This window comes from Embiotoca jacksoni, unplaced genomic scaffold, assembly GCF_022577435.1.
Source record: "Embiotoca jacksoni isolate LCO1_2020_lvr unplaced genomic scaffold, fEmbJac1.0.p SCAF_17, whole genome shotgun sequence".
NCBI classification, from domain to species: Eukaryota; Metazoa; Chordata; class Actinopteri; family Embiotocidae; genus Embiotoca; species Embiotoca jacksoni.
The window spans coordinates 8193745-8219995 of record NW_027185307.1 but is presented as its reverse complement, the minus strand read 5'-3'; the positions used below and the strand labels follow the sequence as shown (position 1 = coordinate 8219995).

General features: G+C 40.9%; 3 protein-coding genes and 1 pseudogene across 3 annotated transcripts; 2 read left to right on the top strand and 2 right to left on the bottom strand.

Annotated features, from left to right (window-relative positions):
* LOC138199182 (phosphoenolpyruvate carboxykinase [GTP], mitochondrial-like) overlaps positions 1–1438 on the bottom strand; it is a 3988-nt pseudogene extending 2550 nt beyond the window's left edge.
* Positions 1439–8203: 6765 nt separating this feature from the next.
* Positions 8204–12122, top strand: LOC138199396 (B-cell receptor CD22-like). Its single transcript, XM_069151451.1, has 8 exons — positions 8204–8714; positions 9057–9136; positions 9289–9678; positions 10026–10328; positions 10423–10692; positions 10887–10968; positions 11288–11327; positions 11802–12122. The coding sequence occupies exons 2-8, from the start codon at positions 9064–9066 to the stop codon at positions 11850–11852; spliced, it is 1209 nt and encodes a 402-aa protein (XP_069007552.1). The 5' UTR covers positions 8204–8714; positions 9057–9063; the 3' UTR covers positions 11853–12122.
* Positions 12123–12276: 154 nt separating this feature from the next.
* On the top strand, positions 12277–25417 carry LOC138199181 (B-cell receptor CD22-like). Its single transcript, XM_069151120.1, has 6 exons — positions 12277–12319; positions 14076–14441; positions 23505–23807; positions 23902–24171; positions 24366–24803; positions 25376–25417. The coding sequence occupies exons 1-5, from the start codon at positions 12277–12279 to the stop codon at positions 24446–24448; spliced, it is 1065 nt and encodes a 354-aa protein (XP_069007221.1). The 3' UTR covers positions 24449–24803; positions 25376–25417.
* LOC138199572 (phosphoenolpyruvate carboxykinase [GTP], mitochondrial-like) lies at positions 18114–20774 on the bottom strand. The gene is made up of 4 exons (XM_069151752.1): positions 20769–20774; positions 20013–20175; positions 19563–19658; positions 18114–19122 (listed from the first exon to the last, which is right to left on the bottom strand). Exons 1-4 carry the CDS (start codon positions 20772–20774, stop codon positions 18653–18655), a joined length of 735 nt encoding a protein of 244 aa, XP_069007853.1. The 3' UTR covers positions 18114–18652.
* Positions 25418–26251: the final 834 nt, after the last annotated feature.

The following is a 26251-nucleotide window of genomic DNA, read 5'->3' as shown; positions in this document are numbered from 1 at the left end:
CAAGTGTTTGTTTGCAGTGTGTGTGTGTGTGTGTGTGTGTGTGTGTGTGTGTGTGTGTGTCACGCCTTGTTTTAGAAGAGGAAATAAAAGACATGGATGCACCTTGCTAGATTGTCTGCAAGCAAGAAGTGGGATGTTCTGAATCTGTTCCTTCATAAATATGTTTCTAAAACTTCAGTAGTGCAGTTGTAGCTCTAAATGTTCTTTTACTTATCAATGTTTTCACAGGTTATTCATTGACTCACCACAGGCATTGTACGTATCATTGAGGATTAACAAGTGTGATGAATGTTAGAGTTTATTATAGCCCAATATCACAAGGCCTGTCTCAAAGGCTTTTCCTTTTACTTTAAAGTATCGGCGATAAACTGACTTTACCAGACGTAAAGGATTACTTCTTCTCATATTTTCAGTTGGAGTTTTTGGCTGGCTAGGTAGAGCACCTCTTGTTTGTTATTGCGGTATTTAATAATTAACTGTGCAATATGACAAGCCTGCTCAGTTCATTATTTATTTATCTATAATGTTTTAACAGCATTCGCGCTTTCTTTTCTGGTACTTTAGAAACAGAAAGTTATTTGAAAACAAATTCCTTCAGGCCAGTTCAACTTCTGCTTTACCAAGTAATGGATCCATTTTTTGTCGTTACATTTTAGACAGCTCTGCAACACTTTGAGGCAGCGGTACGTGGACTGATTAAAATCAATGCTGGTCTTGTTTTCACTCGGTCATTTGTTCCTGCAGCTCCTCTGTTCCTCACCTGGAGTGTAGTGAACTCGATCCACTGGTGGAGCGGCTCCACGCAGGCTCTGCCGGCCACCACCGTGCTCCTCCTGCTGGGCGCCTGGGTGCTGGTGGGCTTCCCCCTCACCGTCACCGGCGGCATTGTGGGAAAGAACCGAGCTGGCAGCTTCCAGGCGCCGTGCCGCACGCGTAACATCCCCCGGCAGATTCCCACACAGCCCTGGTACAAACACCCGGTCGTACACATGGCCATCGGCGGCTTCCTACCCTTCAGGTGAGCCCAGAAAATTGAATAGCATTTAGTATTTCCTCTCAAGAGTGCACAGTTGAAGGGCAAGGAAATAAAAAGATGAAGAGCAAAGTTAACAAATTTGATTAAAAGACAGCATGTTTAGGGCTTCAAATTATTTATGAACTATTTAAAGTTCATTCATAACTTATACTCTTTATTCATATTTAAAGGACCCGTTTTGTATCATATATATTTGTATAAATTTAGATTTCCGATGCTTTTTTTTTTATATTAAAAAGCTACATCTACAAATAGAGTGAAAACATCAAAACTGTCAGTCCACTGAGAAATACACACCGCTCGTATCCAGAAACTTTTTCACAAGTTTGTGATCATGTCACTTGTCAATCCTCAGTGTGGCCCACTTTCCAAATTTAATGTGGAAGAAAACAAGGCGATCATTCTGTGGAGTTCTTGGCAAGCAACAAGATTGAAGAAAATCTGTGATTGGCCGGGACGTGTGCCACTCAAAAGTCAGCCAATCAGGAGAGAGGGTCGTTCATATCTTTGCATCTTAAAAGCAAAGACAAAAAGCAGCCTGTTGTTGGTAGTGCTTCAGAAAGATGCTTAAGAGAGTAAAACTTCAAAGTGATAGGTTTGTGTCGTCATGGCTGATCATTTTAGATTATTATTCATACTATTGAACCACACAAATAAAAACGAAAATATTGCCTGTTAATTTCCAGATTCTCACACTAAAGCCTACTTTGCATGAATTCTTGCCCACAGTGCCATCTCTGTGGAGCTGTACTACATCTTCACCACCGTTTGGGGCAGAGAGCACTACACCCTCTATGGCATCCTGCTGTGCGTCTTCGCCATCCTCGTCTCAGTGGGTGCCTGCATCTCGGTGGCGCTGACCTACTTCCTGCTGTCAGGCGAGTACTACCGGTGGTGGTGGCGGAGCGTGCTGAGCACCGGCTCAACCGGCCTCTTCATCTTCGTCTACTCGGTTTTCTACTATAGGAATCGGTCGTCTATGAGCGGCCTGGTGCAGAGCACAGAGTTCTTCGGCTACTCTCTGCTCACAGCGCTCGTCTTCTCACTAATGCTGGGCAGCGTGTCCTTCTGGGCCTCACTGGCATTTATCTGTTACATCTACCGGAGTCTCAAGATGGACTAGACATATGTACACACACACACACACACACACACACACACACACACAGCTGTAAACATATTTCCTCATCGCACACATGGACAATCTTCATTGTTTTCTTTTGCTCTTTCACTCACACACAACAAACACCTCCTATTGTGTTAATGGGAGGAGACACAGGGGCCTTTACCTTGATTTGAAGGGAGTTGAACTACCGTCATTTTTGAATAAGGGATAGCTGGGTGGACGGACAAATGAAGGACAATTGGGGTGGTGAGATCATCATGGATTTTAAGGATAAAATGGAATATTTTAGGACAAAGGGATGATTTTATCTCATCAGGAGTGAATGGGTGAAATGTATGATATACAAGTGAATGCATTGAATACATTGTACGATGCAGTGTGACATCACCTGCTCTGGTTGCTACTTCAGTATCTATATAAGCAGGACAGGAGCTAAATGTTCTATAGTCTCCATATTAACCAACTATTGAGACAGATGACTCACTGTAGTTTTGATCAATTATGCAGCAAGTGTTGTTACTTGCTCCGATACTCCCCCCCACCCCCACCCCCACCCCCTTCCTTCACACACACTTGACCATAGCAGCCTGTTCCAATATAACATTGTTTTGCACCAGCCCTGCAGTAGATAAGAGGAACAATGCCTGGTAGGTTGAAGAGCTGTTGGTGATGGGAGCAATATTGTAATTGTATTCTAAGGTCACCACTGACTGTGAATTTGGTTCTGATGTAAATATAGTCTTTTCAATAAAATGCTTTTCAATACATTTGTCAGCAAACATCTTTTTTGTCTCCTATCTTCTGGAAATGTATTTATACCCTGCCAACATGAATCACATTTCAACAACAAAAAAGACAAGTCTCACACTTATAGTGTAGTATGTATTTTTTTGGCAAATACATATTTTTAATTTTTTTTGGCAAATGTATTTGTTTGTCATTCCAATTCAGTGATTACAAATTAATGAGCATTACATAGTCAGCAACTGCAACTACTTGACACGTTAAAAAAAAAAAAAAAAAAGATCCATCTAACTTGGACACGTCTATTGACCTTAAGGGCAAAAAAACACAGTGACCTACGTTAAGGAAACACAAAAGTTTAAAAAAAAGTTCAAAGTTCAAAAAAAAAAGTTCACAATAAAATTCAGTAAAACACAAGTTAGAACAAGGCCTATGTGGCAGGATAAAAATTACCTCAATTACAAGTCAGGAAACTTCTGGAGGAGATTCTTGTATACAAGTCAGATGATATTTACAGAAAAGCGTGTACACTGGTGAGCTCAAAAATTCACTACAGGCTGGGGTTGTACATCATGGCAGGATTGAAGGAGTTATGGTTGCTCACATCTCTGCTCTCGAAGCCAATATTGTTGCCAACATTGTTGACGGGGGAACAGTTGGCGGATTAAGGGCACCGAGGCGATTACATGGGTCGACCTCAGGTGGCATAGGCCAGCTGGTCACCTGGGGTGTGTTGGGCACAGCAGACTGTACTGAGCCGGTGGGCCAGGAAGAGCAACCTGCAGAACCGGCTGGACCATTCATGGCGCCCATATAGAGAGCCGGGTTCTGTGGAGGCGCCGTCATCATGTGCTGGTTATAACACACCTGCAACTGTGGCAGCATCCCTCCCTGATACTGGAAAACAAACAAGTGGCATTTCAAAATTAATAATACTATTTACATTCTTGACAATATGACAAAAATACTGGAATTTTTTTTCCCATTAACTTAAGAACATTAAAAAATAAGCAATATTGTTCGTTAACCTTCAAATATTCAGTCAAAAAAAAAAATCATCTCTCACTTCAGTGAGATTCAAATTCTGTATAAAATGCAGCCGCTTTTAGTCGTGCATGTAATGTGCATCATATGTAATTAGTTGGAGTATTACCATTATCACATTAAGAATTATATAATATTATGGTCAACCATATCCCATTTACAAAGCTTATCTAATTTGACTGTTTCATCTCGCCTTTAAGGCCGTAACCAGACTATGGTTCGGCCTCCATTTTGGATGTCTTGCTCTATGTCCAAACCGCCGTTTCTCTGTTATCAGTTAACAAGAAACCCGGGCCGGACAAACTTTAGCCTCAAACATCCTGAGTGCATATGTCGACCAGTGCTTGAAATAACAGGAGGTACTTACAGGTGGGATGTGTGAGGGCATGTTAAATATGGGTCCATGAAGCGGGGCGTTGTTGTAGATGGCATAGCGCGAGCAGCAGCCTGTTGCAGCAGCTCCTCCCCGAGTGTGTTGTTTATTAGTATTTTTTAAACCTTTCTTCTCTCTTCGGAGTTGTTTTTTCTTTCTCTCGTGTGTTAAGTTAACGGTCAGACAATGGACCGTAATTTTTCCACGTTTCTGGCTGGGGGCTCTGTTATTGTTTACTCTCGTGATCAGCTGATCGCTGAGTCGACCTCTACTGCTGCTGCCCGGAGAGAGGCCTGAGATCCCCGATGAACTTCGGAGAAGACGTCGGGGTTGCAGAGCTGGAGCTCAGCTGAAGGCGGAAAGGAGGAAATATAAACCATCGGTACCGGAGATCTTAATGGGGAACGTGAGGTCGTTGGTTAACAAGACGGACGAGCTCGGCGCTGGTAAAGACCCAGAGAGAGTACCGGGAGGGCAGCATCATGTGTTTCACCGAGACGTGGCTGCACTCACATCTCCCGGACCACAGCGCGGCCGTACCCGGCTTCAGGACTGTTCGGGCGGACGGAGACGTTGTTCGGAGCGGCAAGAAGAAAGGTGGAGGGATTGCAGTCTATGTGAACGAGAGGTGGTGTAATCCCGACCACGTGTGTGTGTGAAGGAACGTTTCTGTATCCCGGACATTGAACTTCTAGTCGTGGGGATGCGTCCTTATTATTTACTGAGGGAGTTCACGTCCGCCATTGTTATCGCTGTGTATGTTCCTCCATCAGCTGACGTAGAGGCAGCAGTGGACACCATCTACTCCACTGTGGCTAAACTGCAGACTAAGCATCCCGGTGCATTTTTGGCAGTTACTGGAGACTTTAACCAGTCTGGATAAAGTACTGCCAACTTTGCACCAGTATGTGAACTGCCCCACCCGGGACAATAAAACTCTGGACCTACTGTATGCTAATGCCATGGTGCATACAGTACTACTGCCCTTCCCCCCCTTGGTAGATCAGATCACAACCTGGTCCTGCTGACTCCCAAGTATGTTCCTCTGGTACAGAGGCAGCCTGTGACCACCAGGACTGTGAGGAGGTGGACACAGGAGGCTAAAGAAGCCCTGCAGGACTGCTTTGAGTCCACGGACTGGGATGTGCTGTGTGGACCACATGGGAGGACATCAACAGCATGACGGACTGTATCACAGAATACATCAAATTCTGTGAACACACCACCGTACCATCCCGGACTGTACACTGCTTCCCCAACAACAAGCCGTGGATCACCAGTGACCTGAAGGTGCTTCTTAATAAGAAGAAAGCAGCTTTCAGGTCTGGGGACAGGGACGAGCTCAGGAGAGTGCAGCGCCACCTGAAGGAGAAGATGAGAGAGTGCAAGGACTCCTTCAGGAGGAAGCTGGAGGCCAAAGTCCAGCAGAACAACGTGAGGGAGGTGTGGACCGGTATGAAGGGGATTACTGGCTTCAAGGGGAGAGAGAGACAACCAGGGGGAACCTGGAGAGGGACAACCAGGGGGAACCTGGAGAGGGACAACCAGGGGGCTCCCTGGAGAGGAACAACCAGGGGGAACCTGGAGAGGGACAACCAGGGGGAACCTGGAGAGGGACAACCAGGGGGCTCCCTGGAGAGGTCCGATGAGCTAAACTGTTTCTTCAACAGGTTCAGTTCACCTCACACCTCCCAAACACCTCTGCTGCCTCCCTCCCTCCCCCCTCTGCGCCCCCTGGTGAACTGCATAGAGCCCTCAATCTCAAAGGGCTCTTCCTCCATCGACACCCCCCCCCCCCCTCTCTGTGACGACTGGCCAGGTTAGGAGACAGCTGGAGAGAATCCACCAGCGCAAGGCTGCAGGACCTGATGGCGTCAGCCCCGTGGTCCTGAAGACCTGCGCCGTCCAGCTGGCTGAGGTCCTACAACACCTCTTCAACCTGAGCCTGAAGCAGGAGGAAGTCCCGGTGCTGTGGAAGACGTCCTGCCTGGTTCCTGTACTGAAGAAGACGACTCCATCTGGCCTCAACGACTACCGACCGGTTGCCCTCACATCTCATGTGATGAAGGTGCTGGAGACGCTGGTCTTGGCCCACCTCAGGCCGCTGGTGAAATCTTCTCTGGACCCTCTGCAATTTGCGTACCAGCCTCGTGTGGGAGTGGACGACGCCATCATCTACCTGCTGCAACGAGCTCAGTCTCACCTGGATGGAACCGGTGAATCTGTGAGAATCACTTTCTTTGATTTCTCCAGTGCATTCAACACCATCCAACCACTGCTGCTGAGTGAGAAGCTGCGGGTGGTGGGGGTGGACGCGTCCACCGTCTCCTGGATCACTGACTACCTGACAGGCAGACCACAGTTTGTCCGTCTGGGCAGTGTGCTGTCTGATACGGTGGTCAGTGGTATTGGAGCTCCTCAGGGAACTGTTCTGTCTCCCTTTCTGTTCACCTTATACACCACTGACTTCCAGTACAACTCAGAGTCCTGCCATCTGCAGAAGTTCTCTGATGACTCTGCAGTGGTCGGGTGTATAAGGGATGGACGGGAGGATGAGTACAGGGCAGTAGTGGAGGACTTTGTGGTGTTGGTGGGAAGAAATCACCTGCTCCTGAACTTGGCCAAGACCAGAGAGATGGTGGTCGACTTCAGGAGGAAGACGACGGCTCCACAACCGCTGAGAATTCTGGGAGAGGAGGTGGACATGGTTGAGGAGTACAAGTACCTGGGTGTGTCCATCGACAACAGACTGAACTGGAAGACCAACATCAACGCTGTCTACAAGAAGGTGATGAGTCAACTCTTTTTCTTGAGGAAACTTCGATCCTTCAATGTGTGCAGCAAGATGTTGGAGATGTTTTACCAGTCTGTTGTGGCCAGTGCACTGTACTTCACTGTGGTCTGCTGGGGGAGCAGCATTGGAGCCGGAGACACCAACAGACTTAAATAAACTGGTTAAGAAGGCCGGCTCCATCATCGGCTACAAACTGGACAGCCTGGAAAAGGTGGTGGAGAGGAGGACGCTGAACAAACTATTATCCATATTGGATCATCCTGACCACCCTCTCCACCACCTGCTGCAGGGACAGCGGAGCACTTTCTCCAAAAGACTCCTCCAGCTCCGCTGTCTCAAGGACAGATACAGGAGATCATTCCTGCCGACCACAATAAGACTGTACAATAACTCACCTCTGGCAAAATCCATCACACAACAAAAACACTGTTGACTGTGTTTCTTGGTTTGTTTGTATATAATATATATAGATATATACTGTACTGTATATACTGTGCATTTTATATTTATATTTTTTTACTGCTATTTACTGCTATTTTATTGCTTTTCTATTATTATATTCTATTCTATTATTTTATTCTATTATTTCTATTATTATTTTATTGCTTCTGTATGCTGCTGTAGCAAAAAAATTTCCCCTCAGGGATTAATAAAGTAAATACCTACCATACCTACCTACCTACCTACCTTCATCAATAATGTGTAAATTTTGCATGTTTTGTCTTCTATTCACGTTTTTTTTTCAATAAATTTAAGGTTAAAACAATTTCCTCACTTTGTGTTTCTTTGTTTACAATAATTGACAACAGGACAGTTAAAAGTACATGTTGGTGATGAAGAGCATGAAGAAGTGTACATTTACTGACTGATCTGCTGACAGACATGAATCCTCGGTGCTCAGGTGTTCAGTGAGTCGGTGTGGTGTAAGTTTAATGTAGTTTTGATACTAAAATGTTGTCAAGTATAAATTGTGTGTGTGTGTGCGTGTGTGTGTGTGTGTGTAGGTGTCATAGAGAAGTGGTTGGATGAATGATGATGACTTAGCATCAACGAGAGTTTTGTTTTCTTTGATTTGATGCCATTTAAACTAAAGTCAGCAGTTTGTGTCACCAGGAGACATTGAAATGTTCATAGTTCAATCATTTATAATCTGTCATCCTTGTAATCATCAATAGTTAACAGGGAACTACAAATATAAATCTTCTTTAGTTGGCAGAGTTTAAAAAGCAACACAAGTTACATTCATGTTAAAACAGATTTCCTGCAGAAGAAACAGCAGTTCGTTCAAACTAAACTAAACATGTTCAACATATTACACATCTGACTGTTAAATCTACTGTTCAGCAGACAGATGAAGGTCAGACATGTGATTAAAACCATGTTTGAGAATGAATACGTCATTCACACCCTGCTGAGCTCAAGATGCCCCAAAAAGGTGACTTCCTCTTTGACAGAGTCGGAGCAGGAAGGATGAAGACTTCGTGGAACAACAAGTCTCTTTGCTTTTACATGACAGCAAACAAACAGGGAAGTTGGTTATTTGATCGGCGGCTGATCAACTCAACTTCTTTCTCCGTTTGAGCTGCAGATTCATTCGGTAAGAAAACTACATTTTTTTATTTTTTCACCTGAGTGAAAACTCATTTTAAATTTTATGAATTAGTTTTACTGAAATAAATCACAAATCAATTTCCGGCTGCTTTTGTAAAATTTAAACTGTAACATCAAGAAGTCAATTTGGGTTATTTAGAATCTGAAATTTTGAAAACTTTCAACAGATGTTAGTAATCGTCATTTCTAACACAAACATCTGGTTGTTTGGGGAAATTTTCTGGTTTGAATGTCTGAATTTGATGTTGCTTTAAAAATGTCAATACTTTGTTAAAATTGTTCTTTGATTAGGACACTAAAATACAACATGGTTTTCTTCTTTTTCCAGTCTGGAGATGAACTTCCTGGCAGCTCTGTCTGTGAACGTGGTGACAGTCAACATGTTACTGAGTGTCTTCTTTCTTCCATGTGAGCTGTTTGTTCACTCACTTTTATTTACAGACTCGCATCATTCAAACTTTCTAATATTTGAAAGGACATTTTTTAAAGGACTCATACATGTTGCAGGATTGTAGTTTATATATAAAGAACTTGTGTTAATCATCCTTCTGATTTTACAGGTGTTTTGGCTGCTTGTCGTGCAAACCTCACCATCACTGCACCAAAGCAGATGGAAGCACTGAGTGGATCCTGTTTGCAAATCCCTTGTTCTTTTAGACCAAAACCATCGACAACATCGACATCATCATTTAACAGGACAAGAGAAACCTTTGGAGTGTGGATTAAAAATCATACAAATTTCTGGACCAGTAAACATAACATAGTTTTCAACAGTAGTGTGAAAGTTTCCAAATATCCAATGAAAATTACTGGAAACTTGAATGAAACAAACTGCACCACTCTGTTCTCTAATTTAAGTACAAATCATTCAGACAAATACTTCTTCAGAATTATGAACTGGCCGTTCAGGTCAACAGCTGTTTGTGATCCTCTTCAAATAACAGTTAAAGGTAACAAAGCTTTGTTTTTATTAATCTATTATATTATTGTTCAGAATAAAACGTGAAATAAGGAGAAGTTTTAATTTAAAAGAGCAAACACCATGAATATAATCTTCACTGTGAAATTAAACATGAACTGTAGGATTATCAGCAGTATCAGTGAAGATCCTGCTGGGACACAGTATACATTAAACAATCTTTGATTTTAATATCTTCAATCCTTCACATTTATCATCACTTTTTTATGTGTAGGTTCAAATAATTTACAGTGTTTGGCCAAGTCTTTGTTATTTGTCTAGTGTCTAGTAAATGTGCTTTATATTACTGTGTAAAATCTGTTTCATCTGAAACCACAGATTCTCCTTGGAAACCCAGAATTGAAATCTCAGGTGATCTGAAGGAGAAGAAGTCTGTCACTATCACCTGCTCAGCTTTCACTCCCTGTCCACACTCCCCTCCTCAACTCACCTGGACTCTCCAACAAGACTCTCACAACAACATGGAGGAAAACACAGATGGAACCTTTACAACTAAAATCCAGGAGACCGTCACTCTGTCAGACTCACATGATGGAAACAACATCAGCTGCTCTGCCAGATATCCTGTGAATGAAGGAGATTTCAAGACAGCAGAGACAGAAGTGACTCTCAATGTTTCATGTGAGAAGACCAGAGTTTGTTACTGGATCCTGTCAGCACGTCATGATTCATGTCAGCTGTTTCTAATGAATAAAATCTGTCACTTTCTCCTCAGATACTCCTAAAGACACCTCAGCATCCATCAGTCCATCAGGTTTGGTGTCAGCAGGCAGCTCGGTGAATCTCACCTGCTCCAGCAGAGCCAAGCCTCCCGTCAGCAGCTTCACCTGGTTCAAGAACAGCACAGATGGACCCATGAAAGTAGCTGAAGGAGAGATTTACAGCTTCAAGATGACCAATGAGACAGATACAGAAAGTTATTACTGTGTGGCCGCAAATATTTTTGGTAATCAGACGTCATCGTGGATTCAAGTGAATAATGCAGGTAAATGCAGAACTGAATCTGTTCTCTTCTCTTCTGCTGCTGTAGAGTTCAATTATGTTTTGTTTTAATCCATTATAGAGCATTTTACTATATTAATATAAAATCAGTGAAAACCCAATTTATTTACTTAAATCTATTAACTTTCCCAAGTATTTTGTCTGTATTCTTTTAGTCACTTAGTCTCATTTTTCCAGGAACAGGGAGCTTTCCACTATGGCTTCTACTTATTGTGAAGAGTACTTTCATTACTCTCATCCCTCTGGTTGTCTGTATTTGGTAAGTATCATAAATTAAAGCATCTGAATGTTGAAGGTGTTTAAGGTGAGAGCATCATAAATAGGTCATATGGAAATTTGGTTCCTCACATTAAATTTGTTTACCATCAAACAAACATGTCATGCAAGTTGTTTTTTGTAGGCGACTTGCTGTTTGATTTATAAACGTCAGTTCTCCTTTAGTTTCCCCCACAACCTCCACCAGTTGATTTCAATAAGATGTTTGTCACTGATGCACATTGAATAATGTATGTTTTATACCAGCCTTTACTCTCTCACTCTATATATAATTACTATGACAGCTCTCTCATGTTTTCCAGCTGGTTCAAGTCCAAATATTCAACTCGTCAACAGACTCAGGTGAGAAAATGCAAAACTTTTTGGTGTACAGTGCTGCACTGTTTTAATTGCACTCTACGAATGTAAATGACGTGAATAGTAAGCAGAACATTATTGAGGTTACTGAGCAGAGACATAGAAAATGTGACAAAACAGCCTGTTAGCAACACTGTGGTTGGAAACGTTGAGCAACAACCCACAAAAGACTGAACAAGCCAAACATCAGTCGACTGTTTCTGTCCGTTTCTGGATGCCATCAGGAAGCTGGTTTAAGAACAGTAGCAACTAGTCCTCATGCACATCAGACACATTTATTATTTTAGGCTTTTACATGATTTATAGTAGTCTGGATGAACCAACTGTGACTCACAGCTTCAGTTTTCTTCGTTGTTGTGACCGACTGGTAATTAGTGACCGATGGTGTATGTGTGTGTGTGTGTGTGTGTGTGTGTGTGTGTGTGTGTGTGCGCGTGTGTGTGTGTTTGGTTTCAACAGGACACAAAAGAAGCAGACTCTGTCAACATGGTCGAGGTTCAGGCATCATGAAGCTACAAGGAGAGGAGGAAGATGTCGAGCTCTTCGTCAACAGACTGATTTATTATCTTTATCTCTTATTTCTGTCTGCACATGTTATTTATGATATTTTAGTGGATCACAGCATCATCCAGGCCTGTACATATGACATAATACTGCTTTGTAGAAGGTGAACTAAAGAGGAACATTTTAAGATAAAATCTTTGTAATATAAAGTTCTTGTTTCTCTGTGGAGCTCAAACAAAGTTCATGTTTTCTTCCTTTTATGTAGGAAACTCAAAATTAAACACAACTTCATCAATAATCTGTAAATTTGGCGTGTTTTGTCTTCTATTCACGTTTCTTTCAATAAATTTAAGGTAAAAGCAATTTCCTCACTTTGTGTTTCTTTGTTTACAATAATTGACAACAGGACAGTTAAAAGTAGATATTGGTGATGAAGAGCATGAAGAAGAAGAAGAAGAAGAAGAAGAAGAAGTGTACATTTACTGACTGATCTGCTGATAGACATGAATCCTCGGTGCTCAGGTGTTCAGTGAGTCGGTGTGGTGCAAGTTTAATGTAGTTTTGATACTAAAAATGTTATCAAATATAAAGTGTGTGTGTGTGTGTGTGTGTGTGTGTGTGTGTGTGTGTGTGTAGGTGTCATAGAGAAGTGGTTGGATGAATGATGATGACTTCATGAGAACAAGTTGAGTCCTTCAAGTAAACAGGAAGTTGGTTCTTTGTGTTCTGCAGGATTCTCACTGTGACTGCAGCCACGTTGTTTCATAAGTTTCTTCATCATGTCGACACAAGAATTATTTCTATTGATCACATTTGGTTTTTATTCATTTATATGAAAGACTTTGCTTCTGTTTTTTGGCTGAAATTCATTGACAAGTGAAAAATAATCAAACACATTAACTCTGCACTGCGTGAAGTTCACAGCTCTCAACTTTTTCTAATAATATTTCTCATTAACATCTGAGAAAACTTCAACAAATTCCTCATCTGATCTGCAGTCAGTCATTTTTCCTTCAAGCTCGTCAGGTGCTCTGAAAGCAAAACACACTTCATTTAAATATAAGAAACGTAGCATCAACGAGAGTTTTGTTTTCTTTGATTTGATGCCATTTAAACTAAAGTCATCAGTTTGTGTCACCAGGAGACATTGAAATGTTCATAGTTCAATCATTTATAATCTGTCATCCTTGTAATCATCAATAGTTAACAGGGAACTATAAATATAAATCTTCTTTAGTTAGCAGAGTTTAAAAAGCAACACAAGTTACATTCATGTTAAAACAGATTTCCTGCAGAAGAAACAGCAGTTCGTTCAAACTAAACTAAACATGTTCAACATATTACACATCTGACTGTTAAATCTACTGTTCAGCAGACAGATGAAGGTCAGACATGTGATTAAAACCATGTTTGAGAATGAATACGTCATTCACACCCTGCTGACCTCAAGATGCCCCAAAAAGGTGACTTCCTCTTTGACAGAGTCGGAGCAGGAAGGATGAAGACTTCGTGGAACAACAAGTCTCTTTGCTTTTACATGACAGCAAACAAACAGGGAAGTTGGTTATTTGATCGGCGGCTGATCAACTCAACTTCTTTCACCATTTGAGCTGCAGATTCATTCGGTAAGAAAACTACATTTTTTTATTTTTTCACCTGAGCGAAAACACATTTTATATTTTATGAATTAGTTTTACTGAAATAAATCACAAATAAATTTCCGGCTGCTTCTGTAAAATTTAAACTGTAACATCAAGAAGTCAATTTGGGTGATTTAGATTTTGAAATTTTGAAAACTTTCAACAGATGTTAGTAATCGCCATTTCTAAAGCAAACATCTGGTTGTTTGGGGAAATTTTCTGGTTTGAACGTCTGAATTTGATGTTGCTTTAAAAATGTCAATACTTTGTTAAAATTGTTCTTTGATTAAGACACTAAAATACAACATGGTTTTCTTCTTTTTCCAGTCTGGAGATGAATTTCCTGGCAGCTCTGTCTGTGAACGTGGTGACAGTCAACATGTTACTGAGTGTCTTCTTTCTTCCAGGTGAGCTGTTTGTTCACTCACTTTTATTTACAGACTCGCATCATTCAAACTTTCTAATATTTGAAAGGACATTTTTTAAAGGGCTCATACATGTTGCAGGATTGTAGTTTATATATAAAGAACTTGTGTTAATCATTCTTCTGATTTTACAGGTGTTTTGGCTGCTTGTCTTTATCATACAGACCTCAACATCACTGCACCAAAGCAGATGGAAGCACTGAGTGGATCCTGTTTGCAAATCCCTTGTTCTTTTAGACCAAAACCATCGACACCATCGACATCATCATTTAACAGCATAAGAGAAACCTTTGGAGTGTGGATTAAAAATAATCCAAATATCCAGACCAGTCCACATAATGTAGTTTTCAACAGTAGTGGGAACGTTTCCAAATATCCAATGAAAATTACTGGAAACTTGAATGAAACAAACTGCACCACTCTGTTCTCTAATTTAAGTACAAATCATTCAGACAAATACTTCTTCAGAATTATGAACTGGCCGTTCAGGGCAACAGCTGTTTGTGATCCTCTTCAAATAACAGTTAAAGGTAACGACGTTTTGTTTGTATTAATCTATATTGTTCAGAATAAAATGTGAAATAAGGAGAAGTTTTAATTTAAAAGAGCAAACACCATGAATATAATCTTCACTGTGAAATTAAACATGAACTGTAGGATTATCAGCAGTATCAGTGAAGATCCTGCTGGGACACAGTATACATTAAACAATCTTTGATTTTAATATCTTCAATCCTTCACATTTATCATCACTTTTTAAGTGTAGGATCAAATAATTTGCAGTGTTTGGCCAAGTCTTTGTTATTTGTCTAGTGTCTACTAAATGTGCTTTATATTACTGTGTAAAATCTGTTTCATCTGAAACCACAGATTCTCCTCAGAAACCCAGAATTGAAATCTCAGGTGATCTGAAGGAGAAGAAGTCTGTCACTATCACCTGCTCAGCTTTCACTCCCTGTCCACACTCCCCTCCTCAACTCACCTGGACTCTCCAACAAGACTCTCACAACAACATGGAGGAAAACACAAATGGAACCTTTACAACTAAAATCCAGGAGACCGTCACTCTGTCAGACTCACATGATGGAAACAACATCAGCTGCTCTGCCAGATATCCTGTGAATGAAGGAGATTTCAAGACAGCAGAGACAGAAGTGACTCTCAATGTTTCATGTGAGACGACCAGAGTTTGTTACTGGATCCTGTCAGCACGTCATGATTCATGTCAGCTGTTTCTAATGAATAAAATCTGTCACTTTCTCCTCAGATGCTCCTAAAGACACCTCAGCATCCATCAGTCCATCAGGTTTGGTGTCAGCAGGCAGCTCGGTGAATCTCACCTGCTCCAGCAGAGCCAAGCCTCCCGTCAGCAGCTTCACCTGGTTCAAGAACAGCACAGATGGACCCATGAAAGTAGCTGAAGGAGAGATTTACAGCTTCAAGATGACCAATGAGACAGATACAGAAAGTTATTACTGTGTGGCCGCAAATATTTTTGGTAATCAGACGTCATCGTGGATTCATGTGAATAATGCAGGTAAATGCAGAACTGAATCTGCTCTCTTCTCTTCTGCTGCTGTATAGTTCAATTATGTTTTGTTTTAATCCATTATAGAGCATTTTACTATATTAATATAAAATCGGTGAAAACCCAATTTATTTATATAAATCTATTAACTCTTCCAAGTATTTTGTCTGTATTCTTTTCGTCACTTAGTCTCATTTTTCCATGAACAGGGAGCTTTCTACTACAGCTTCTACTTATTACAGGGAGCACTGTCATTATTCTCCTACTGGTTGTCTGTATTTGGTAAGTATCATAAATTAAAGCATCTGAATGTTGAAGGTGTTTAAGGTGAGAGCATCATAAATAGGTGATATGGAAATTTGGTTCCTCACATTAAATTTGTTTACCATCAAACAAACATATCATGCAAGTTGTTTTTTGTAGGCGACTTCCTGTTTGATTTATAAACGTCAGTCCTCCTTTAGTTTCCCCCACAACCTCCACCAGTTGATTTCAATAAGATGTTTGTCACTGATGCACATTGAATAATGTATGTTTTATACCAGCCTTTACTCTCTCACTCTATATATAATTACTATGACAGCTCTCTCATGTTTTCCAGCTGGTTCAAGTTCAAATATTCAACTCATCAACAGACTCAGGTGAGAAAATGCAAAACTTTTTGGTGTACAGTGCTGCACTGTTTTAATTGCACTCTACGAATGTAAATGATGTGAATAGTAAGCAGAACATTATTGAGGTTACTGAGCAGAGACATAGAAAGTGTGACACAACAGCCTGTTAGCAACACTGTGGGTGGAAACGTTGAGCAACAACCCATAAAAGATTGAACAAGCCAAACATCAGTCGACTGTTTCTGTCCGTTTCTGGATGCCATCAGGAAGCTGGTTTAAGAACAGTAGCAACTAGTCCTCATGCACATCAGACACATTTATTATTTTAGGCTTTTACATGATTTATAGTAGTCTGGATGAACCAACTGTGACTCACAGCTTCAGTTTTCTTCGTTGTTGTAACCGACTGGTAATTAGACTTGTTTCTGATTACCCAGCCACGCTGAAAGGCGGACCAATCACCGGCCAGTGTCGGTCGTTAGTGCGTCTGTCCCGCCTCCTCTTCACTGTGATTGGACGGCTGGTGACAGAGACGATCTCTCGGTGACCGGAATAACAAGCTGAACACTCAGCGGCCCGTCACGCTGCTGGCGTTCATTCAAAACAACTTTAAAAATATGCTGAACATATACAGTCGATGTCTGTACGCAGGAAAAAGTGTTTTGGAGGTGGCAGCGGTGGAAGAGTGGCGGCCGGTTTAGGCGCGAGTTGATTGGTTGAAATTAACCCGAGGTCTCCGCCAACTCTGGATGGAACAACTACAAACCATCGGGGTTGTTTGCAGACCTGTATTCATGCAGTGAAATAGGTTCGGGTTCGCACCAGGCCAGATTTATACACCAGCAGAAGTACTTTAAATCTGCTCAGTAACTAACTTCAAACCATTGAAGAGCAGGTCGATGTTCATCAGCTGTTTGAACCAAATATTAAATAACTGTGAGGTGTGTTAACTTAACAAATATGACATAAGCTCTCTAATTTCTGACCCATTTACAGTGAAATGCAACAGAAGCATTGATGCAGTTGATACATCGGACCTGATGATGACGGATTCATCTCCCAACATTTCTAATTCAGTACATTTTCCCCTCAGAGTCAAACAAGGGAGGAGTTTGCTCTTCAAGTGCCGGTCAATATAAAAGAGGAGGAGATCCATTATGAAGATGTCAGCTTCTCCAGGCAGAGACCTGAACGTCTCACCGTCTCAGTGCAGGACGGCGGACAGCAGCAGGAGACGGTGTACGCACAGGTCCAAGTGTTGAAGGTAGAGAGGAGCGTTACGCACACAGCTGGTGGTCCAGAGGAGCTCTACGCTCAAGTGAAGAGAAACTGATTTCAGTTTGGGGATCTCATACTGTAACTTTACTTTTTGCTTTTTCAAGATGTTGATGTTAACAGGCCCTTAACGCCCTGCAGCTCACAGGCTTCAGTCAGTTATGATAATATCACAGTTCATATTTGTGTTCAGACTTCGTACATCTGTTGTACTGCGATAAGTAATCTGCATCTCACACGTACACCAGAAATAAAAGTCTTAAAGCTGTAAACAGGGAACTTAAATATAAATAACAAAAAGCAGCGATGTGAAAGATTAGATTCAGTTGAAATGTTATTTTTACTGTTCTTGTGCCGCTACGTCCTTTAAAAAAAAAAACGTGTTAAACTGCTGCCAAAATAAAGAAGTCACTGCTTCCGCTTTTGAAGATGTTTATTCATTGCACTGTAATAAAAATCTTGGCATACAATTTCAAATAAAAATTCCAAGTAATCTCAGTTGCATTTATTGGTCCAACATTTCACATATTGTGAGTAAACATCACCTGAAATCTTACAGTTTAATCACAAACATTACAAAAGTGGTGAGATGAAGAATTCATAGGAGTCCTGGACTACAATGTTCTCACTTTTATTTTTGTAATATCACACTCAATTTAAAATAAAGGGCAATATCTGGTGAGACTCAGTTGATAACGTATTGAAAATGTAATTCAAAACGTTTATTTAGTAAAAGTGTTCAAACTTTATCTGCCCTTTCAGAATTTATCCTTAAAAACGGTCTTTGGTCGTCAGCCTGTAAACACTCGCAGCCTGGACGCTGCCTGGTTCAAAAAGGCACTACGAGGTTGATTGTACTCCAGCACCACGCCGGGAGTTGTGAGTGAATGGAGGTAGTGACATGAGCTTCTCTCTCTGGGAAACCCGAACATTCACGTCCCTCGCAGCCACCGGTCCCTCAAAGTGTTGCAGCATTAGTGTGAAGTAAGGTTGGTGTTGCAGTGTACATTTGGTTTTCCTAACAGATTTCTCTTCATGCAGAGAAGGGCAGCGGTCACGGACTGAGTTTTCATGCACAGAGAAGGTTAACTAGTGATTGAATAAGTTCTGTATTATTCTGGCTGAGCAGCGAGGCTCTTATAGGAGCTGCTGCCATGTTTGTGGCTTGTATCTCCACCTGGTCATCAGTTTTGATGCTCACCTGTAAAAAGCCTTTCTAAGCTCCACATTTCTCTCTGTATGTAAACCCGGTCAGTGTCTCTGGTTCTGATCCGACTCCTGTGTCTCCCTCCCTTCTTCTGCTGTACTTCCTGTCAGCAGGGTTTTAACTGTGCACTCTGTCCTCCAGCGCCTTCAGCTCGGCCTCCACCTGAGCCGGCAGGTCGGCTCCGACCTGCTGGGTGAAGTAGGCTCTCAGCTCCTTGGTCTCCTTCTGCCAGAAAGGCTCGGGCACGTCGAACAGGGCGCCCATATCCACCTTGCCGCCGAGGCCTTTGGTTTCGATGGCGCCGTCGACCGGCAGCCAGCCGATGATGCTCTTCTTGGCCGCCTCGTCCTCCCTCTCCCTGCCGCAGCGCTTGAAGATCCACTCCAGCACGCGGGCGTTTTCGCCGAAGCCGGGCCAGAGGAAGGCGCCGCTCGCCGGGTCTTTCCTGAACCAGTTGACGTGGAAGATCTTGGGCAGGTGAGTCGGCGCCTTTCGGCTCTGCATGCTCAGCCGGTGAGCGTGGTAGTCGCCAAAGTTGTAGCCGAAGAACGGACGCATGGCGAAGGGGTCGTGCATGATCATCTTGCCTGAAGGAAAAACAGTTGAATACTTTGTAAATGTGATGAAGCTTCAGTTTAGTTTATTGAGTTTATTTATAAGAGGGAGCATGTACAAAATACATTCATCTCAAAAAGATGCTTTGTACCACATCTAGCTACGAGCTCATTTCTATCTGCAGTCCCTGGAGAGGTGAAAGGAAACAACACAACTCAGAGCGAGATACAATCATGCATGTATCCAAAATGTATAAAAACAGGTTGTCAAATGTAAAATGATTATTTAAAATGAACTTTTTAGCTTCACGGGTGAAGAAACCTCTGCAGGTTTTTAGATTGACGTCGAGCTCGTTTGATTCATGAAAAGTTCATTTAAAGTCCGTGTCTGACCATTGTCTTAAAATACATCATCAACAGAAGGATTCTGGATCAACCTGAAGCTCAACAGAGCATCATGTGGATTTTCGTACCTTTATGCTCAGCAGCTGCTGTGACCTCTGACCTCATCGAGGCTCCGACGAACACACCGTGCTGCCAGTTGAAAGACTCGTAGACCAGAGGGACTCCTGACAACATCAGCATTTCATCATGTTTACTGCACAGCTTCTGTCCGTTATAAATGTTCTTGTGCTGATATGAAACTGGTGTTTATGCTGTAATGACTCAAACTTATATTACGTTAAAGAAGAAGACAGAAACATCGTGTTGCATCAGGCAGACCGTGCACAGTGTACTTAAATACTTGAAGTCACTTCAAAAGCTTTTCCAGGATATAAAAACTGTCTAATTAGAAATAATCTACCTGTAGAAACAAAGAAAGAAAAGAAGGATTCTCCACATTTTTACTGCTTCTTTTTCCCTCTAATTCTAATACGAGGTCAAAGTAAAAAAACCTCTTCATCTGTGTCGTCGACACCAACCTTCAGGCCTCCTGCCACCGAAGATGATGGCGTCAATGGGAACGCCCTCCTCGCTCTCCCACTGGGGGTCGATGATGGGACACTGAGCCGCCGGGGCGCAGAAGCGGGAGTTGGGGTGAGCGCAGGGTGTCGAGCTTCCTGTGTAGAAAGAGGACAGTTTGTTCTACCTTCAGCGTTCATAGTGTTATTTAATGTGAGAGATTGGATCCAGAACTTATCTGCTGTCTGCTGTTTATCTCAGTTCATACTGTGTCTGATCTTCACAAACAGTTCCTCTCAGCGAGCTCCAAACTTCAAAAAAATGTTGAGCAAAGTGGTCTTAAGAGTGAGTTAGTAAACTTCTTAGAGCAACTCTGAAACCCTTATCTTAGTGAGATGTAGCTGACACCGTTGCTAGGTAGGATACGTCCTTCTAAAAGATGTGATTGGCTAATAAAATAAAAAGCTCTGTGTTATCGGGCACAGAACGGACAGTGACCTCCAGTGGAAATGAAATGAACTGCATCCTATTAAGAGGCTGTGAAAGTGCTGCAAGTGTTTGTTTGCTCTCTGCTGATGAAGGATGTGACAGACTCGAGTCATCACTGCTGCACTGCAGCATTTTTACAACTGATAAATATCTCATTGCTGTGATCACTTTCAACTCTGGTGTTGTTATGTTATTGCATTAAGTTGGAGAAGTGAGCGTGTTTCTAATGATTTCAACCACAAACATAATCAAAGCATTATATAATCTTCAGTGTTTCATCAACTTACTGTCATTCAGTGTTCGAAGAATATTTCTTATAAATCTTACTTTCGCAAAAAAAGTCCTCCTCCCTGCTCATCACAGTTTTTCACCACAAAATGATGTGAATAACTTTTATCTTTAAAATGATCTACTCTGAACATTAAGTTAAAATTCTTAGAAAACCTTTATTTTTGGTCACTTGGAGTAACTTTTAGTACAAGAAATCTTTTTTTATGCAACCGTGTCGACCCATTTCCAAACATGACATCGCTTTGGTTTACCACTAGGTGGCACTGTATACACTACAACTGTTCATTGCACACTTCAAATGGGACTAATGATAATAAGTCTCTGTTAACAATGAAACAAACACCTGATTAAAGCTAAAATGGTGTGTCTGTGTGTGTGTGTGTGTGTGTGTGTGTGTGTGTGTGTTTCCATGTGTGTGTGTGTGTGTGTAGGTGTCATAGAGAAGTGGTTGGATGAATGATGATGACTTCATTAGAAAAAGTTGAGTCCTTCAAGTAAACAGGAAGTTGGTTCTTTGTGTTCTGCAGGATTCTCACTGTGACTGCAGCCACGTTGTTTCATAAGTTTCTTCATCATGTCGACACAAGAATTATTTATATTGATCACATTTGGTTTTTATTCATTTATATGAAAGTCTTTGCTTCTGTTTGTTGGCTGAAATTTATTGACACGTGAAAAATAATCAAACACTTTAACTCTGCACTGCATGAAGTTCACAGCTCTCAAATTTTTCTAATAATATTTCTCATTAACATCTGAGAAAAATTCAACAAATTCCTCATCTGATCTGCAGTCAGTCATTTTTCCTTCAAGCTCGTCAGGTGCTCTGAAAGCAAAACACACTTCATTTAAATATAAGAAACGTAGCATCAACGAGAGTTTTGTTTTCTTTGATTTGATGCCATTTAAACTAAATTCAGGAGTTTGTGTCACCAGGAGACATTGAAATGTTCATAGTTCAATAAATTATAATCTGTCATCCTTGTAATCATCAATAGTTAACAGGGAACTACAAATATAAATCTTCTTTAGTTAGCAGAGTTTAAAAAGCAACACAAGTTACATTCATGTTAAAACAGATTTCCTGCAGAAGAAACAGCAGTTCGTTCAAACTAAACTAAACATGTTCAACATATTACACATCTGACTGTTAAATCTACTGTTCAGCAGACAGATGAAGGTCAGACATGTGATTAAAACCATGTTTGAGAATGAATACGTCATTCACACCCTGCTGAGCTCAAGATGCCCCAAAAAGGTGACTTCCTCTTTGACAGAGTCGGAGCAGGAAGGATGAAGACTTCGTGGAACAACAAGTCTCTTTGCTTTTACATGACAGCAAACAAACAGGGAAGTTGGTTATTTGATCGGCGGCTGAACAACTCAACTTCTTTCTCCGTTTGAGCTGCAGATTCATTCGGTAAGAAAACTACATTTTTTAATTTTTTTTCACCTGAGCAAAAACTCATTTTATATTTTATGAATTAGTTTTACTGAAATAAATCACAAATAAATTTCTGGCTGTTTCTGTAAAATTTAAACTGTAACATCAAGAAGTAATTTGGGTGATTGAGATTCTGAAATTTTGAAAACTTTCAACAGATGTTAGTAATCGTCATTTCTAAAGCAAACATCTGGTTGTTTGGGGAAATTTTCTGGTTTGAATGTGTGAATTTGATGTTGCTTTAAAAATGTCAATACTTTGTTAAAATTGTTCTTTGATTAAGACACTAAAATACAACATGGTTTTCTTCTTTTTGCAGTCTGGAGATGAATTTCCTGGCAGCTCTGTCTGTGAACGTGGTGACAGTCAACATGTTACTGAGTGTCTTCTTTCTTCCAGGTGAGCTGTTTGTTCACTCACTTTTATTTACAGACTCGCATCATTCAAAATTTCTAATATTTGAAAGGACTTTTTTTAAAGGACTCATACATGTTGCAGGATTGTAGTTTATATATAAAGAACTTGTGTTAATCATTCTTCTGATTTTACAGGTGTTTTGGCTGATTGTCGTGCAAACCTCACCATCACTGCACCAAAGCAGATGGAAGCACTGAGTGGATCCTGTTTGCAAATCCCTTGTTCTTTTACACCAAAACCATCGACACCATCGACATCATCATTTAACAGCACAAGAGAAATCTTTGGAGTGTGGATTAAAAATCATACAAATTTCTGGACCAGTAAACATAACGTAGTTTTCAACAATAGTGGGAAAGTTTCCAAATATCCAATGAAAATTACTGGAAACTTGAATGAAACAAACTGCACCACTCTGTTCTCTAATTTAAGTACAAATCATTCAGACAAATACTTCTTCAGAATTATGAACTGGCCGTTCAGGTCAACAGCTGTTTGTGATCCTCTTCAAATAACAGTTAAAGGTAACAAAGTTTTGTTTTTATTAATCTATTATATTGTTGTTCAGAATAAAAAGTGAAATCAAAAGAGGTTTTAATTTAAAGGAACAAATACCATGAATATAATCTACACTGTGAAATTAAACATGAACTGTAGGATTATCAGCAATATCAGTGAAGATCCTGCTGGGACACAGTATACATTAAACAATCTTTGATTTCAATATCTTCAATCCTTCACATTTATCATTACTTTTTTACGTGTAGGATCAAATAATGGACAGTGTTTGGCCAAGTCTTTGTTATTTGTCTAGTGTCTAGTAAATGTGCTTTATATTACTGTGTAAAATCTGTTTCATCTGAAACCACAGATTCTCCTTGGAAACCCAGAATTGAAATCTCAGGTGATCTGAAGGAGAAGAAGTCTGTCACTATCACCTGCTCAGCTTTCACTCCCTGTCCACACTCCCCTCCTCAACTCACCTGGACTCTCCAACAAGACTCTCACAACAACATGGAGGAAAACACAGATGGAACCTTTACAACTAAAATCCAGGAGACCGTCACTCTGTCAGACTCACATGATGGAAACAACATCAGCTGCTCTGCCAGATATCCTGTGAATGAAGGAGATTTCAAGACAGCAGAGACAGAAGTGACTCTCAATGTTTCATGTGAGACGACCAGAGTTTGTTACTGGATCCTGTCAGCACGTCATGATTCATGTCAGCTGTTTCTAATGAATAAAATCTGCCACTTTCTCCTCAGATGCTCCTAAAAACACCTCAGCATCCATCAGTCCATCAGGTTTGGTGTCAGCAGGCAGCTCGGTGAATCTCACCTGCTCCAGCAGAGCCAAGCCTCCCGTCAGCAGCTTCACCTGGTTCAAGAGCAGCACAGATGGACCCATGAAAGTAGCTGAAGGAGAGATTTACAGCTTCAAGATGACCAGTGAGACAGATACAGAAAGTTATTACTGTGTGGCCGCAAATATTTTTGGTAATCAGACGTCATCGTGGATTCAAGTGAATAATGCAGGTAAATGCAGAACTGAATCTGCTCTCTTCTCTTCTGCTGCTGTATAGGTCAATTATGTTTTGTTTTAATCTATTATATAGCATTTTACTATATTAATATAAAATCAGTGAAAACCCAATTTATTTACATAGATATATTAACTTTTCCAAGTATTTTGTCTGTATTCTTTTAGTCACTTAGTCTCATTTTTCCAGGAACAGGGAGCTTTCTACTACAGCTTCTACTTATTACAGGGAGCACTGTCATTATTCTCCTACTGGTTGTCTGTATTTGGTAAGTATCATAAATTAAAGCATCTGAATGTTGAAGGTGTTTAAGGTGAGAGCATCATAAATAGGTGATATGGAAATTTGGTTCCTCACATTAAATTTGTTTACCATCAAACAAACATGTCATGCAAGTTGTTTTTTGTAGGCGACTTGCTGTTTGATTTATAAACGTCAGTCCTCCTTTAGTTTCCCCCACAACCTCCACCAGTTGATTTCAATAAGATGTTTGTCACTGATGCACATTGAATAATGTATGTTTTATACCAACCTTTACTCTCTCACTCTATATATAATTACTATGACAGCTCTCTCATGTTTTCCAGCTGGTTCAAGTTCAAATATTCAACTCGTCAACAGACTCAGGTGAGAAAATGCGAAACTTTTTGGTGTACAGTGCTGCACTGTTTTAATTGCACTCTACGAATGTAAATGATGTGAATAGTAAGCAGAACATTATTGAGGTTACTGAGCAGAGACATAGAAAATGTGACACAACAGCCTGTTAGCAAGTCGTTAGTGCGTATGAGTGGCGGCCGGTTTAGGCGCGAGCTGATTGGTTGAAATTAACCCGAGGTCTCCGCCCAACTCTGGATGGAACAACTACAAACCATCGGGGTTGTTTGCAGACCTGTATTCATGCAGTGAAATAGATTCGGGTTCACACCAGGCCAGATTTATACACCAGCAGAAGTACTTTAAATCTGCTCAGTAACTAACTGTAAACCATTGAAGAGCAGGTCGATGTTCATCAGCTGTTTGAACCAAATATTAAATAACTGTGAGGTGTGTTAACTTAACAAATGTGACATTAGCTCTCTAATTTCTGACCCATTTACAGTGAAATGCAACAGAAGCATTGATGCAGTTGATACATCGGACCTGATGATGACGGATTCATCTCCCAACATTTCTAATTCAGTACATTTTCCCCTCAGAGTCAAACAAGGGAGGAGTTTGCTCTTCAAGTGCCGGTCAATATAAAAGAGGAGGACATCCATTATGAAGATGTCAGCTTCTCCAGGCAGAGACCTGAACGTCTCACCGTCTCAGTGCAGGACGGCGGACAGCAGCAGGAGACGGTGTACGCACAGGTCCAAGTGTTGAAGGTAGAGAGGAGCGTTACGCACACAGCTGGTGGTCCAGAGGAGCTCTACGCTCAAGTGAAGACAAACTGATTTCAGTTTGGGGATCTCATACTGTAACTTTACTTTTTGCTTTTTCAAGATGTTGATGTTAACAGGCCCTTAACGCCCTGCAGCTCACAGGCTTCAGTCAGTTATGATAATATCACAGTTCATATTTGTGTTCAGACTTCGTACAGCTGTTGTACTGCGATAAGTAATCTGCATCTCACATGTACACCAGAAATAAAAGTCTTAAAGCTGTAAACAGGGAACTTAAATATAAATAACAAAAAGCAGCGATGTGAAAGATGAGATTTAGTTTAAATATGTTATTTTTACTGTTCTTGTGCCGCTACATCGTTTTAAAAAAAAAAAATGTGTTAAACTACTGCAAAAATAAAGAAGTCACTGCTTCCGCTTTTGAAGATGTTTATTCATTGCACTGTAATAAAAATCTTGGCATACAACTTCAAATAAAAATTCCAAGTAATCTCAGTTGCATTTATTGGTCCAACATTTCACATATTGTGAGTAAACATCACCTGAAATCTTACAGTTTAATCACAAACATTACAAAAGTGGTGAGATGAAGAATTCATAGGAGTCCTGGACTACAATGTTCTCACTTTTATTTTTGTAATATCACACTCAATTTAAAATGAAGGGCAATATCTGGTGAGACTCAGT

Excerpts from the sequence above, each read along its gene's own strand:
- LOC138199396 (XM_069151451.1), top strand. The coding sequence starts at position 9,064 with ATGAACTTCCTGGCAGCTCTGTCTGTGAACGTGGTGACAGTCAACATG. Across the intron at positions 9,137-9,288 it reads GAGTGTCTTCTTTCTTCCAT|GTGTTTTGGCTGCTTGTCGT; the intron begins GTGAGCTGTTTG and ends CTGATTTTACAG. Across the intron at positions 10,693-10,886 it reads GATTCAAGTGAATAATGCAG|GAACAGGGAGCTTTCCACTA; the intron begins GTAAATGCAGAA and ends TCATTTTTCCAG.
- LOC138199181 (XM_069151120.1), top strand. The coding sequence starts at position 12,277 with ATGAAGAGCATGAAGAAGAAGAAGAAGAAGAAGAAGAAGAAGT. Across the intron at positions 23,808-23,901 it reads AGTGACTCTCAATGTTTCAT|ATGCTCCTAAAAACACCTCA; the intron begins GTGAGACGACCA and ends CTTTCTCCTCAG. Across the intron at positions 24,172-24,365 it reads GATTCAAGTGAATAATGCAG|GAACAGGGAGCTTTCTACTA; the intron begins GTAAATGCAGAA and ends TCATTTTTCCAG.
- LOC138199572 (XM_069151752.1), bottom strand. Across the intron at positions 19,659-20,012 it reads CGGTGGCAGGAGGCCTGAAG|GAGTCCCTCTGGTCTACGAG; the intron begins GTTGGTGTCGAC and ends TGATGTTGTCAG. Across the intron at positions 19,123-19,562 it reads AGCAGCTGCTGAGCATAAAG|GCAAGATGATCATGCACGAC; the intron begins GTACGAAAATCC and ends TTTTTCCTTCAG.